The sequence below is a fragment of the Peromyscus leucopus genome, unplaced genomic scaffold (genome assembly GCF_004664715.2).
Source record: "Peromyscus leucopus breed LL Stock unplaced genomic scaffold, UCI_PerLeu_2.1 scaffold_658, whole genome shotgun sequence".
NCBI classification, from domain to species: domain Eukaryota; kingdom Metazoa; phylum Chordata; class Mammalia; order Rodentia; family Cricetidae; genus Peromyscus; species Peromyscus leucopus.
Window position 1 is genome coordinate 1 of NW_023505572.1, and position 15,246 is coordinate 15,246.

Consider the following 15,246-nt stretch of genomic DNA (forward strand, 5'->3'; position numbering starts at 1 on the left):
GTTATTTTGATGGTGAGCATATGTGTAATTCTACAGCTCTCCGGGTCTGGTTTTTGCAGTAAGTCACTAGATCCCATATTGAACACAATTTAATCTCATATCAGCCATTAGAGTTTTTTTACTTTGCTGTTTCTAGCTTATTTCTTACAGAGTGAGAAGTCATTCTTTGAAGAGTTTCTTTTTTCAATAGATGGTTGATGTTGGGATGGTTACTCAAATCAAGTGATGAGTGATGAACTCCAAGTCATCCTTGGAAATAGTAAATCTGTAGCCCAACATAATTATCCTTTAAACTAGAGAATATCACTTGTGAGAAAGCCATCATGGCCACATGGCTGATCTAGAGTGCTGAGTTCTGGCAAACAGCTGCATCTTTCTTCCAGTGAGTACCTGAACAGGGCTGATGTGAATTATGTACAGTCCAGATTTTAAGAATCATACTTTCTCAGGGATCTCTACAAACTAGTGGGTGTCCTCGATGCCCCTGTGAGACAGCCTCTGTATGGGAGAGGCCTCACGTGACTTTGTCCCTGGTGTTCCTCTGGGGACACCTGTGTGAGAAACTGCATGCTCCAGAACCAGCTCTCGTGTTCTTTGGCCAATGCCGGAGTGTGAAATAGTCCAACGTGGGATTTTTCTTACTGGTAGTAAACAAAGGATGATCCCAATCGGGAATCATGATATATATATTTGATGGTCATGTTCTGTTTTGAAATAACCTCAGTGTATTTCATTTATTTTCTTTTACCTGGCGATCTCTGAGCAGGCTTCAGATTTTGACCGTTGATGAGAGATACGACAAGCATTAATGTGTGGGTGAAAAGCTTGGTGAAATTCTGAGTGAAGTTTTAGTTAAAGTTGGTTGAACTTGGGATTGACTAGGAGGCCAAAGATTTAAAAAGCAGAAGATTCTCTCAAGACACAAGTTGTGTGATAATAGTGTGTTTTGTGTGTGTGCATGAGAATTTGTAAATGTTGAATTCTAGGCTCCGACAATCATTGTCAGTGCAGATCAAGCTGCAAGTATTTATGTTTTAAAACTTAAATTATAAAGCTAGTTACGTCTTTCTAACAACTAGTTTTAATGTTTATGAGCATATTTTACCTACGTTACCTTTTCAGGATGTTGAGAAAGATGCATCACAAGCACAGGCTGGAGGCTGGGGACTAGATGGTTTTGAGGAAGAGATCTTGGTGGACTCTTTCATAGAGCAAAGGGAAGCAATGCCTTCTGGGAATTGAGCTAAGTTTTAATCTAGTCTTTAAGATTAGAAGTCAAAAACAAAAATATTAAGGAAATGAAAAACTAATTGATCTTTGAAGCATTGTTATGTGGAACTGAGTGGGACTTTTGAGGCCTTTCTTCCAGAAGAAAACAAGGACTTGGTTGTCAGGCCTATATTAGGCCTAAACCTTGGTGCCATGTATTTGTACTTAAATCATTTCAATGGAAAGTGTCTTAGTGATTGGAACTTCTAGTGCAGTTTGGAATTCTTCCATTTGAAAAATGTGATATTTACATGGGATTGTTTGAATCTTGTTTTCTAGTCCCTCCCCATCACCACCCTCATAGTCTGAAGGTAGATTTTTCTCTTGATAAAGGAACAAAAAAAGTGAACATCTTGTTTGTAAATTGGTATCTAGTAACTAGTGGTAAACTTGAAATGGTAGAATTCTTTAAAGCCTAATTCTAGGTAGCCTTAGGAAAATGTGTCTAATTATTTTTGAACCTGTATTCACCTTGTTTTTTTCAAATATCTTGTTATATTTTCTTTTTCAGAGCTGCTTCTTATTTGGGGCTACTTTTCTTTTTAAATTGAGGTGTAATTTATAAAAGGGTACATTGTTTTGATGAGACTTTTTACAACAGTGGCTGGATGTCTTTCTTTAGTTTTCCAAGAAGGGCCATTTTACTTTTTTAGAGTTACTTTTTAAAGTCATGAGGTCAACAACTTGGACTACTATGCATGTAAGTGCTAATGCAAATTAAAGCCCAAGTTGACCTCCAGCAGCAGTTCATTCTATGCTGACAGTGAGAGAACACTTTGCCTGTTAGGATACTGTTACTCGTGGACTGAAATGCTGAAGAAACCCCTCCCCCTATTTTGTTTTTTGCAAAAATCAAGGTATATTCTAGGGTTTCCTGGTTGACCTCAACAGATAAACTGAGTTGATAGTCTTAGTTCAGAAATGATCTGAATGGAGATTTACAGTCTGCGCGTACAGCTGGCTAAGTGAGATCGCTTTCACAGTTCTGCATGTATCCCATCGGCTTCCCATTAGTTACTGAACTCTTAAAACTGGTATTGTAACAAAAAAAAAAGAAGAAAAAAAAAAGAGAAAAAAAATATCTCTTACATTCTAAGAGACAAACTTTTGCTGAACCTCACAGCCAGAGTGAATCATATACCTTGAAGTTACTTAAGATTTAAGACTACTAGCCACCTATGTATTCAAACTGTTAGCTTAACCTGACTTTAAGAGAACAATGTAACAATATCAGTTGCCTTGGATATCCCATATGATCAACTTTTACAACTTAAGCTAATGCATAGCTGCAATCTTATGTACTCTTCCATGTCCCAGATCCCGTAATACATGTGTATCATTTGCTGAAAGCAAATACAGAAGTTGAAAGCAACTTCCTAGAATCTACCATAAATGTTGAAATCAATCATTTAGTGGTATTGGTTGATAAAAAATGATGCTTGCTATTGAAATCAACCATTTATGGATATTGGTTGATAAACAATGATGTTTACTATTTAAATCAACCATTTATAAGTATTGGTTGATAAGCAATGATGTTTGCTCTTGAAATCAACCATTTATGGGTATTAATTGATAAACAATGATGTTTGCTATCTGGGTCATTTGGAATCCAATGGAGCCAGTGATTTAATCTCTTGTAAAACTCTGTTAAAGTATCCCATTTCTTCCCCATGTGATATTTTCTGTTCTGTTCAATAAATGCAGAGTGAAAAAAATAACTAAAAATAATAATAAAAACATCAAAACAAACAAACAAACAAAAAATGCTTTGTAGGTAGAGTTTTCCTGCCTTGCCCACAGTCAGGACAAATCTCTGTCACCACCACTCCCACAGCCGCTCAGACCCAACCAAGGAAACACAGAGACTTATATTGCTTACAAAATGTATGGCCATGACAGGCTTCTTGCTAACTGTTCTTATAGCTTAAATTAATACATTTCTATAAATCTATACCTTGCTATGTGGCTCCTGGCTTACTGGTGTCTTCACATGCTGCTTGTCATGGTGGAGGCTGGCAGTGTCTCCTCCCACCTCCCTGTTCTCTCAATGCACCTCTCTGTTAGTCCCACCTATACTTCCTGCCTGGCCACTGGTCAATCAGTGTTTTATTTATTGACCAATCAGAGCATTTGACATACAGACATCCCACAGCAATGCTTGTTGCTTTTTTTTTCTTTTTAAAGTTTTATTAAAAACTACTTCTTGTTCTTTAAGTACAATATTATACAAAGAAAATACATCGTGAAATACCCAGAGACATGTTTGTTTGTTTCCTTGTGGAAAGCTGTGTCCATACTAGGAGAAGGGTATGCAAACTAGGACCTAGTCCCTAGAGTCTTACTTATTTACTTTCTTTGTGGTTGTTATTGTTATCAGAGTGGGCCTCAGATTCCATGGGGGACTCTAAATCATAGTCCTTAAATGCAGGGCATAAACTTCCTTAAAAGACAGCCCTGGGAGACAGCAAAAGGCAGATTTTTTGAATCCATTCACTCAGTTTCTCTTGCCTGCCAAGATTCTCTTCCAAGTGGGGACTCATACATCACTCATTCAGAGAATAGATGATGTCATCTTCCAAATCAGAGTTGTCTGAGCTGTCCTCCACCAGAATCACTTCCAAATCCTCATCTGCATCAGAGTGTTCATCTTCCCCCTCCTCTTCCTCCTCTAGGCTTGCTAGCTCCTCATCAGAGGGAGAGAAGTCATTGTCGCCATCCTGTCCTGTGTTCTCACTGTTTTCAGGTTCCTCCATTTCTGCGACCATCTGCTGGTCAGTGTCAAGTTCCTCTCCATCATCAGTGTCATCATCATCATTCTCTTCCTCCAGTTCTTCCTCTTCAGAGTCCTCCTCTTCATCTTCTTCCTCTGACAAACGCTGCCTGCCCACCTCATAAAGCCTGCATACTGTGTCCATGTTAGGGGCATCCATACTGGCTTGATTCTCAATGACAGCAAGATAGCAATCTTTGGTGTCTGTACACAGGTCAAAGATGTTCCGTTTCACATCAATAGTAGCTATAGGTTTGTAATCAGTTGCATTAAATGTTCGGAAGGATGACCCAAAGGGGCTCCTCATCCTCTCTTCCAAGAAGTCATCTTCATCATCTGCCTGCAACATTGCTCCATACATCACTGTCCCTGTGTGGTTAAACACCACATGACATTGATCCAGAGCAGGAACTGTGTGTAAAAGATGGAAAGTTCGAAGGTCCCAAATCTCTGTGTTGATGATGACCTCCAGCCCATTGGGATGGAAAACACCACTGATATTCCTGTTGAACTTGTCAAACTTGTGGATGGCCTGTGCAGAGTGCACATCCCAGAGCACCCCATCATTTAAGACAAGGTCATCTGTAGGATTAAAGGTGGCACAGTTCCTCTTGTAGTTGTTGGCAAGATCTGGGTTAAACAGAGTCAACAGCTTGGTGCCAGTCTCAATATCATAAATATGGGCAATGTCTTCTTCTGTGCCTATGATCTGATCCTGAGAGTACTTACTGAACTCAACATAATGATCTTCTGTGAAGGAATGTTTCATATCAAATACTGACCTCATCCCCCAAAGTGCAGACAAAGGCTGGCTCCAAGTGCCAGATGTCAGAAGTAAGGACCCATCCCTGGAAGGTTCAAGGTGTGTGATGGCTGAGTTGTGACAGTTGTAGCTGGCCTCTTCCTGTCCACTAAATACATTGTAGAGTTTCAGCTGCCCTGTATAAGTACCAAGCATCAGGAACCTCTCCTGGGCTGAGAATGCACAACAGGTAAAGCCACTCTCATATTCATGAGCTTCCCGGAACACTGAAATAGGACGAAATCTGCTAAATATAAGGTGCCTATCAAAGCACCCGCCATCCACTCCTCCATATTTTGGAAACAATGCCCTGCTGTTTAGCCTTGAGGTAAAGTTGATTGGAGCTTGCCGCCTCTGTTTTGGCTCAGGACACTGGTGAGGAGTAAAGAGAGAAAAAGGTGGACACGTGGCAATGGGATTCTTGCAGCGAGCATGTTGCTCCCTAAGATGCTCTGTGATGATACTGTCCAGTGTTGGTGGGGAAGGAAGATGTCTATCCAAGTGTGTTTTTTCAGCTGGGCTCTGGCTATTAGCACCATGGTCTGACTTCTGCTGCAACACTTGAACTTTCCTGCCATTGCACAGTGATGGCCTCTCTCTGATAAAACTGCTCCTGCCAATTAAAGAGGAGTTGCCTGCATATGATGGGCCAGGCAAAGCCAATGAATCCTGAGCTACGCATGGCAGAGGTTCAGCAAGGCAGGCAGAAGGGGCAGAAGCACCCACAGCTGTATGGTTGCCCAGTTGGCCAGCAATGCCATTGCCAATTTGAGGAGTCCAGGGAAGAGAGAGTGGAAAAGCAGCAGCAGTCACAGGGGTGAAGGCAGAAGAATGTGAGGCTGCAGTCATGGGCAGGTCAGCCTCTCTGGTCAGGACAGTAGCTGTCTCTCCAAGTCCTTTAGAAATGAGATGGTTTCTTATCAACAGGAGCAGTTCTTTCTCAGGGAAGGAGATCCTTGACTGGGCAACAACACCTGCTTTCTGTAGTTGGGCCAGGGACACATCAGTGCCAACCAGAAGAGGCTTTCCTGATACTCTCTCAATGAGCTCAGCTGCATAGTTGCAGAACTTGACATGGTTGCTAAGCTTGTCCTGCAGCACTGGCTCCTTCATCAGCTGTTGAATCTGGCAGCTACTAAAAAGGGGCAATTTGCTGATAATCTGTCCAACAGTGCTACTTCGAGACAAGCCCACTAGGGCCTTGCAGGCCAGGGCCCTGATGTGGTCTGCATCTGTGATGGGCATCTTGATGGACAATAGGGACAGAAGCACCTTGATGCCATTGTTGGACTGGACCACATTCCACATCTTGGCCAGGATATGCTCACTGCTCTTGGGGTTCTGAAATAGCTTTCTCTGAGGAGTTCCAGAAGTAAATTTACCAATACTGGATATTCGGTTATCTGGGCCACATACACAATTGATGATTACTTGAAGGGCTGACTTCTGAATTTCAGCATCATGAATAAAGTATTCACCTTCAGCCACTCCCAAAATGATGTTGATACCTACAGTGGATTCAGTAGAGCCATGTCCATCCAAGACCTTCACCGACTCTGCCAATTGGAGCTGGATTTTTGGCACCACAGTGAGGATAGCCAGGACGTCCAAAGCAAAGCGCACAGTGTCATTCCTTCCATGATAGGTCTTCCACTTGCAGGAGATGGAAATAAGCTGCACCAAGAGCTGCACACAAGAAAGCTTGAGGAAGATTTCAGCAGGTTCCCAATAAAACTGAGCTGGGCCATATTCTATCAAAAACTCCATCATTTCCACAATCTGCTCACGAGAGTATGAGCATGCCTTGTATGGAGGTTGAGGGTGCACAAGAATACCACCCTCAGTCCTCTGAAGTGACTGCTTGACTTGCTCCAGTTTAATGGCCAAGTGAGCCTCAAAATACTTTCGCAGAGCCATGCAGGTATATTTGCCCCTTTGGCAGGTAGCAAGGATTTTATCATCACTCACATGTGCACCCTGGTCTTCCAAATTTAAAATCTCCAAAGTACTGATCAAGTTCACTAGACGACGCAGACCATCATAATAGTCAAAGAGTTCCAAGACAGCCCGGAATGAGAAGCAAACTGAGAAAAACATTGTAGCATGGCAGCATCCTGAAGCATGAGAACATTCCATTAACCATAGGGCATAGTTCACCACAGCAGATAGAACACTGTCGGAATGCATGCAAACTCTTTCCATAGCATCCTGGTTGGAGGACAGGTAATACAAGCATATAGATACACCAGTTGCAGCCATAGAAGGCCGAGGAATTTCCAGTAGTTTCTGTACTCCACCATGTACAACAAAGTCTATGGCAAATTTGTTATGGATCAGGAGAGATGCTAGGTGCTTGAGTGCCTCAAAAGTAAGCAGGACATCATTAGTCTGTTTCAGATCCATATAAAACATCAACAATTCTCGGCATCCAAGTTGCATGAATATGGGAAGTAACTCCTGATACTCTCCTAAAGGGGTCAGGTACTGGAGAAGAAGTCTCTGCTCAATAGTGGGAGTCATTGGATAGAGGGTATAATTGGTGCCAATCACCCAGGGGGACATTTCTGACCAGCTGCTATTAGACAGCTCAGCAAACACACCATCTGGCTCAGAAGGTGAGAAATCCAACTTCTGCTGGCCTCTCCTAACATTCTCTCTGTCACCATGCTCTCTATTCACAATATCTACTGCCATGTCACCATAGTCCATATTCACAGCTTCCTCATCCAGAGGCAAACGTGGCTCTGATGAAAGCTTCTGTGGACTAGGACACTTACTTTCCTGCCGCAAAGCCACTTCCTGAACTTGTAGCTCTCTCAGTCTGCGAAGCACTATTGCCACCAGCTGTGAATTTTCATCTCTATAGTTTGCAGCAATCTCTTCATTTTCCATAGCACCTCCTAACAGTGCTGTAGAATATGTCCTCAGTGGCTGATCAGCCTCTTGGGCCCATTTGAAAAGATTTTCTACAATCCCTTCCTCTTCTTGAAAGACAACTGCAGTTTCTAGACCTGGCAAGAGGTCCAGTAGCAGTCTGCAAGCTGCAGTATTTAAAGGGAGCTCTCTACTTGTCATCACATACCCGTTCACCAGTGCATTCATGAAATGATCATTCTTGGAGAATACTCTCAGCAAGTGGCCCAGCATATACTCTGGATCAGCTCGACCAGGATGGTGATCATCAAATGGGTCAGGATCTCCTTTATGGTATTCTTCAGTTTCTTTTTCAATTAATTCTGACATCCTGGTAAGGATAGGTACCATATCCTGCCCACTTCCATGGTCCTCTTCCCACTGTTCCAGCAGGGCAGTGAGCTCAGCTTTGGAGTCCACATGTACCACAACTGTAGTCATGGCTTGTCCCAGCTTAAGAGCCAAGGAGCATTCAGATTGGCTGGACAGTTTTATATCTGCTTTCAGCAAGTCCAGGGATCAAGGTTGTTTGGAGCAGGTTGTAGTCAGAGGCTGATGCTTAGATGTGTCTTTTAGCCAACAGGAAATCTGCTGAGAGACATAGAGAAGTCACACCTTGCATTTACATCTTAAATCATCTTCTGAGCCTCCATGACATTGGGGGCAGAGTTACCAGGACAGCTGCCAGTCCAGAATGTGAGAGGCTTTCCAGGAGGCCTCTCTAGTTGCTTGCTACATTTCTCAGCTTGGAAGTTCACTCTGATAGTTTGAGAACTCAAAACAGCCTCAGAGCCATGGAATGCCTCAAGGAAGGTGCCTCAATTTGGTCTCAGGCCAGGAGTTCCTGAGTGAAGGTCCAGCTTTAGAATTAGAGTGTGTGGTCTGAATTTTGCTGGGCTGTCCAGAAAATGTTAATCCCACCAATCAAGTATAAGACCACTATCACATTTTCAAGCTAAAATTGAAGTAAATCTTAATTAAATACTGGCCAGGTAGATGACCTCTGCTCAGGTTCACATCCAGTTTCCCAGGAAATGGACTGGAATATTTTCTTATCCCTTTAGAATCTGAGCAATAGGTATGGATGAATATGGCTGCACCTTTGCCACCCCTTTAACATTGACATTGATCACCAATGTGTGTGTCGGCACAATTTCCATGATTACAAGTCTCATAAGTACTGAACTTGCAGGATGGGTCCTCAAGAACCACATCTGCATTATGCTGGAGAGGTCATGTGACACATTTTAGAACCAACAGAAATTAGAAATACAAGGGTAAATCTTGCCTTTTCTCAAAACAGTTTGACTGGAAAATCACTTGGATGTAATTAAGATTTTAGGAATAAATGAGGTAAATACATTTCAAAAAGCCTAGTCTACAGTGATTAGTCCTAAAATCCTTAGCGCTAATTTTGAGACACATGTTCAGCCTCTTAGAAATGTTGTGCTATAGTCTATTGAAGCACAGTTGAGCTCCATTGATGTGTTCAACTTTGTTTTGTTTCCTTTTAACATTTTTTTTTCCCTGACAGGATTTCTCTGTATAGTTTTTGTGCCTCTCCTGGATCTTACTCGATAGATAAAGCTGGCCTTAAACTCAAAGAAATTCACTGGCTCTGCTCCTTGAGTGCTGAGATTAAAGGCCTGTGGCACCTCTGCCCGACTTTTCCATTATTTTATGTGCCAACAAGTTTCCTCCCTTCCCAACCCCCCCACTCCCATTTACCACCCACCACACCTTCCCCACCCTGCTCCCCATCCATCCATCCACTCCTCCTGTCTCCATTCAGAAAGGGGCGGGCCTCCTAAGGGCTTGAACATAGCATGGCACAAACTTGAGGTAGTGGAAATGAATCTTAAATGGTCATATTAAATAAAAATTCAGGTCTAGGTATTGGGGTGAATCTGAAAAGTCAGAGAATCAAAACAAGCCACAGTTTAAAAAAAAAATAGCCACATAGAGAAACCCTGTCTCGAAAATCAAAAAATGAGAACAAATAAATAAATAAATAAATAAATAAATAAATAAATAAATAAATAACACAGAACCAGATACTGGAGTGAAGAATTGAGAAATCAGAGGAATAGGACAAGCCACAGCTAACCTCACCTCAACAACTCCTCATCAGATCCTGTTTCCAAGAATCTTCAGATTGTGAAAGATTCTAAGTCCTCAGCAGAATGAATCTCAGCTAAACTGCTGATAAAAAACCTAAAGGCTTCAAAGGCTCTAGTTCCTGGTCTTCATGCCTTATATACTTCTGTTTCCTGACATCACTTCCTGGGATTAAAGGTGTGTGTCACCATGCCTGGCTGTTCTCAGTGTGGCCTTGATCTCTGCCTCCAATGTGATGGATTAAAGGCATGTGTGCCACCATTTTCTGACTTCTGTCTAATCAGTGTGGCCTTCGAGTCTATAGAGCATCCAGAAAACTCGGCTCTTGAATGATAGGATTAAAGCAGTGTATGCCATATTTTTCTGTTGATTAAAGTCATTTGGCCACCATTTATCTGGACTCTATGGCTATCTAGTGACTGTTCTATTTTCAGACCCCAGATAACTTTATTAGGGCACACAATATATTGGGGGACACAATATCACCACAAGTAGGACTTAGCTCCTCCCCCTGAATCAGGCTGGGCAAGGTAATCCAGCATGGGGAACAGGTTCCCAAAAGCCAGCTAACAGCCAGTGACAGGTCCTAATCTCACTGCTAGGAGCCTTACAAACAGACCAAGCTACAACACTGTCACATGCAGAGGGCCTAGGTCGGTCCCATGTATGTACTGTGCTGGAGAAGTCATCTGACACTTTTTAGACGCCAAAAGAAATTAGAAATACAAGGGTTAATCTTGCCTTTTCTCAAAACAGTTTGACTGGAAAATCACTTGGAGGTAATTAAGATTTTAGGAACAAATGAGGTAAACACATTTCAAAAAGCCTAGTCTACAGTGATTGGTTCTAAAATCCTCAGAGCTGAGTGTGAGATAAATGTTTAGCCTCTGTTAAATGTTGTACTATAGTCTACTGAAGCACAGTTGAGCTCCATTGATATGTTCAGGGTTTTTGTTGTTGTTGTTTTCTTTTAACCTTTTTTCCCTTACAGGATTTCAATGTGTAGTTTTGGTTCCTTGTCTGGATCTTGCTTCTTATATCAAGATAGCCTGGAACTCAAAGATATCCGCTGGCTCTGCCCCTTGAGTGCTGGAGATGTGACCATAGTGCCATTTGACCACATCCCACCACACCTTCCCCACCCTGCTTCCTATCCACCCACTCCTCCTGTCTCCATTCAGAGAGGGGCCGGCCTCCTAAGGGCTTGAACATAGCATGGCACATGAAGTTGAGGTAGTGGACATGAATCATAAATGGTCACATTTAATAAAAAAGAATTCAGGTCTGGTATTGGGGTGAATCTGAAAAGTCAGAGAATCAAAAAAAGCCCCAGCTTAAAAAAAAAAAAAAAAAAAAAAACCACAGAGAAACCCTGTCTCGAAAATCAAAAAGTAATGACAACAACAATCAATCCATCAATAAATCAATCAATACTGAGAAATCAGAGGAATAGGACAAGCCACAGCTAACCTCACCTCAACAACTCCTCATCGGATCCTGTTTCCAAGAATCTTCAGATGTTGAAAGATTCTAAGTCCTCACCAGAATGGATCTCAGCTAAACTGCTGATAAAAAACCTAAAAGCTTCAAAGCCTCTAGTTCCTGGTCCTCATGCCTTATATACTTCTGTTTCCTGACATCACTTCCTGGGATTAAAGGTGTGTGTCACCATGCCTGGCTGTTCCCAGTGTGGCCTTGATCTCTGCCTCCAATGTGATAGGATTAAAGGCATGTGTGCCACCATTTTCTGACCTCTGTCTAATCTAATGGTGTTCAGTTCTGTGACACCCAGATAACTTTTATTAGGGTACACAGTTGGGGATATGAAAGCAATACGGACCCCATCTTAGGGTAGGACCACCTGCTGTCCTCAGTTCCAGAATGGACCTCAGGAATGTGCCATGACAACTCAGAACAGACAGAGGGCAGTTTGCTCCTGCAGACAATCTGTCTGGGGTTTATGTCCCTGGAAGATACCTAGATAATCCTGCTGAGCTGTTCAGATGATCCTGCTCAGTAAGTTGTGGATTACAAGGCCTGTAAGCACTGAACTTGCAAGATGGGTCCTTGAGAGCCATATTTGCACAGTGCTGGAGAGGTCATCTGACACTTTTTAGACGCCAAAAGAAATTAGAAATACAAGGGTAAATCTTGCCTTTTCTCAAAACAGTTTGACTGGAAAAATCACTTGGAGGTAATTAAGATTTTAGGAACAAATGAGGAAAATACATTTCAAAAAGCTTAGTCTACAGTGATTGGTTCTAAAATCCTCAGAGCTGAGTTTAAGATAAATGTTTAGCCTCTATAAAATGTTGTACTATAGTCTATTGATGTACAGTGGAACCTCTTTAATATATTCAGTCTTTTTTTTTCTTTTACCATTTTCTTTTCTTTTCTCTCTCTGTCTCTGTCTCTGTCTCTCTCTGTCTCTGCCTCTCTCTCTCTCTCTCTCTCTCTCTCTCTCTCTTCTCTCTCTGAGACAGGGTTTCTCTGTGTAGTTTAGGTGTCTCTCCTGGATCTTGCCCTGTAAACCAGGCTGGCCTAGAACTCACAGAACCAACAGAGATCTGCCTGGCTCTGCCTCCCAAGTGCTGGTTTTAAAGGCCTGTGCCCCCACTGTCAGGTTTTTCCTTTATTTTATGTACCAACAAGTTTCTTCCCTTCCCCCTGCCACTTCATTTACTACCCCTCACCCCATCAACACCATGCTCCCCTTCCATCCACTGCTGCTGTCTCCATTCAGAACGGGGCGGGCCTCCTAAGAGCTTAAACATAGCATGACACATGAAGTTGAGGTAGTGCAAGATTAATCTTAAATGGTCTTATTAAATAAAAAACTTGGATCTGCCATGGTAAATGAAGACCACATGAGAAAAGGAAGAAACAAAGTGCTAAAGAGGCCCACAGAAATCCACAAAGATACCCCCACAAAAGACTGCTGGCAATGGTCGAGAGACAGCCCGAACTGACCTACTCTGGTGATGGGATGGCCAAACACCCTAATAGTTGTGCCAGAAACCCCATCCAAGGACTGAGAAATCTGGATGCAGACATCCACGGCTAGGCCCCGGGTGGAGCACTGGGAGTCTAATTAGTGAGAAAGAGGAGGGTTTATATGAGTGAGAATTGTTGAAACCAAGGTTGGATAAAGCACAGGGACAAATAGCCAAACGAATGGAAACACATGAACTATGAACCAAAGACTGAGGGGCCCCCAACTGGATCAGGCCCTCTGAATAGGTGAGACAGTCATTGGGCTTGATCTGTTTGGGAGGCATCTAGGCAGTGGTACCAGGTCCTGGGCTCGTTACATGAGTTAGCTGTTTGAAACCTGGGACTTATGCAGGGACGCTTGGCTCAATCTGGGAGGAGGGGACTGGACCTGCCTGGACTGAGTCTATCAGGTCGATCTCAGTCCTCGGGGGAGACCTTGATCTGGAGGAGGTGGGAATGGGAGGTGGGCTGGGGGGAAGGAGAGGGGGGCAGGAAGGGAGAGAACAAGGGAATCTGTGGCTGTTATGTAGAACTGAATAGTATTGTAAAATAAAATTAAAAAAAAAAACTTGGGGTCTGGGTATTGGGGTGAATTCTGAAAGGTGAGAGGAATAGAACAAGCCAAGGAAAAAAAAAACCAGAAAACAAAAAACTGTGCAAAGAAACCCTGTCTGGAAGAACAAACAAGAAATCATAAATAAATAAATAAATAAATAAATAAATAAATAAATAAATAACACGGAATCAGATATTGGGCTGAACTACTGAGAGATCAGAGAAATAGGACAAGCCGCAGCTAATCTTACCTCAAAATCTCCTGATCAGATCCTGTTTCCAAGAATCTTCAGACTGTGAAAGATTCTCAATTCTCACCCGAATGGATCTTGCTGAACTGCTACTACAAAGCCTAAAAGCTTAAAAGCCTCTAGTTCATGGTCCTTATGCTTTATATACATTTCTGCTTTCTGACATCACTTCCTGGGATTAAAGGTGTGTGTCTTTCCCTAGCAAGACATCCGATCTCAAGTGCTGGGATTTAAGGTGTGTGTCACCATGCCTGGCTCTATTCTCGTTGTGGCCTTGAACTCACAGAGATCCAGAAAGATCTCTGCCTCTTGAATGATAGGATTAAAGGCGTGTGTGCTACCATTTTTCTGGCCTCTATGGCTGTCTAATGACTGCTCTGTTCTCTGACCCCAGATAACTTTATTAGGGCACACCATATATTGGGTAACACAATATCAACACAAGGTAGGACTTAGATTCTCCCCCTGAATCAGGCTGGGCAAGGTAATCCAGCATGGGGAACAGGTTCCCAAAAGCCAGCTAACAGCCAGTGACAGGTCCTAATCTCACTGCTAGGAGCCTTACAAACAGACCAAGCTACAACACTGTCACATACAGAGGGCCTAGGTTGGTCCCATGTAGGCTCCCTAACAGTTGGTCCAGAGTCCATGTACTCCCATGAGTTCAGGTCAGGTGTTTCTGTGACTTGCTGTCATGACCTCGACCTCCCACACCCCCACTGCTGGTACAAATCCCCTGTCTCTTTCCTAAGGACTCCCAGAGCTTGGCTGTGATCTCTGCATCTGTTTCCATCAGTTACTGGATAAAGTCTCTGATGACAATTAGTGTGGTCACCAATATGATTACAGTAGATGGCCAGTTCAGGTATCCTCTCCACTATGGCTAGGGATTTTAGCTGGGGTCATCACTGTGGATTCCTAGGAGTTTCCTTGGCACCAGATTTCTCCCTAGCCCTCTGTCTGGCCCCCAAATTGCCTCCTGCACCCAGCCTGCCCAAATTGCTCCCTCAAGGTCCCATCCCCTCATTACCTCCCTCCACTGTTCCCGGTTTACTCAGGACATCTCTTCTACTTTCCCTTCCCAGGGAAATCCATGCATCCATCTTGGACCCTCTTTGATATCTATCCTCTCTGGGGGCTGTAGATTATAGGTTGGTCATCCTGTACTTTATTCCTCATAAGCTCTTATGAGTGAGTACATGTCATATGCCAGTGAAGGAATGGACTTTGCTACCAGGTTGAAAGCAGAAAGGCAAAGAAAAAAGCTTCCTTTCCTGCCCTTTATATAGGCTTTTAGGTGATGTGATTCCAGACGTGATGGCCATTCTTGGTGGTCAATTTTGAAAGACCCCAACCCTTCACGCTTACACCCCCAAGCCCCAGGAAATGAGAAACTAAAAAAAATCTAGTTCCAAGGGCAAGCTGACTCAGCCATTGTTCAACCACCCCTGCCACAATGTAAAAAGATTTCTGTTAAGAGATGTGGTCAACTGTGACTGGGATAGTTGCAGGTGTTACAGGAAGGACCACTGTGACCTTTGTGTAAACTCCACTCCCACCCTGATACCCCC

General features: G+C 42.9%; 1 protein-coding gene across 1 annotated transcript; it reads right to left on the minus strand.

Annotated features, from left to right (window-relative positions):
• Positions 1-3,813: 3,813 nt before the first annotated feature.
• On the minus strand, positions 3,814-8,688 carry LOC114704673 (DDB1- and CUL4-associated factor 1-like). Its single transcript, XM_037201982.1, has one exon. It carries the CDS (start codon positions 8,196-8,198, stop codon positions 3,816-3,818), a length of 4,383 nt encoding a protein of 1,460 aa, XP_037057877.1. The 5' UTR covers positions 8,199-8,688; the 3' UTR covers positions 3,814-3,815.
• Positions 8,689-15,246: the final 6,558 nt, after the last annotated feature.

Bases quoted from the DNA above. Each gene is read 5' to 3' on its own strand.
- LOC114704673 (XM_037201982.1), bottom strand. From the start codon at position 8,198: ATGACTACAGTTGTGGTACATGTGGACTCCAAAGCTGAGCTCACTGCC.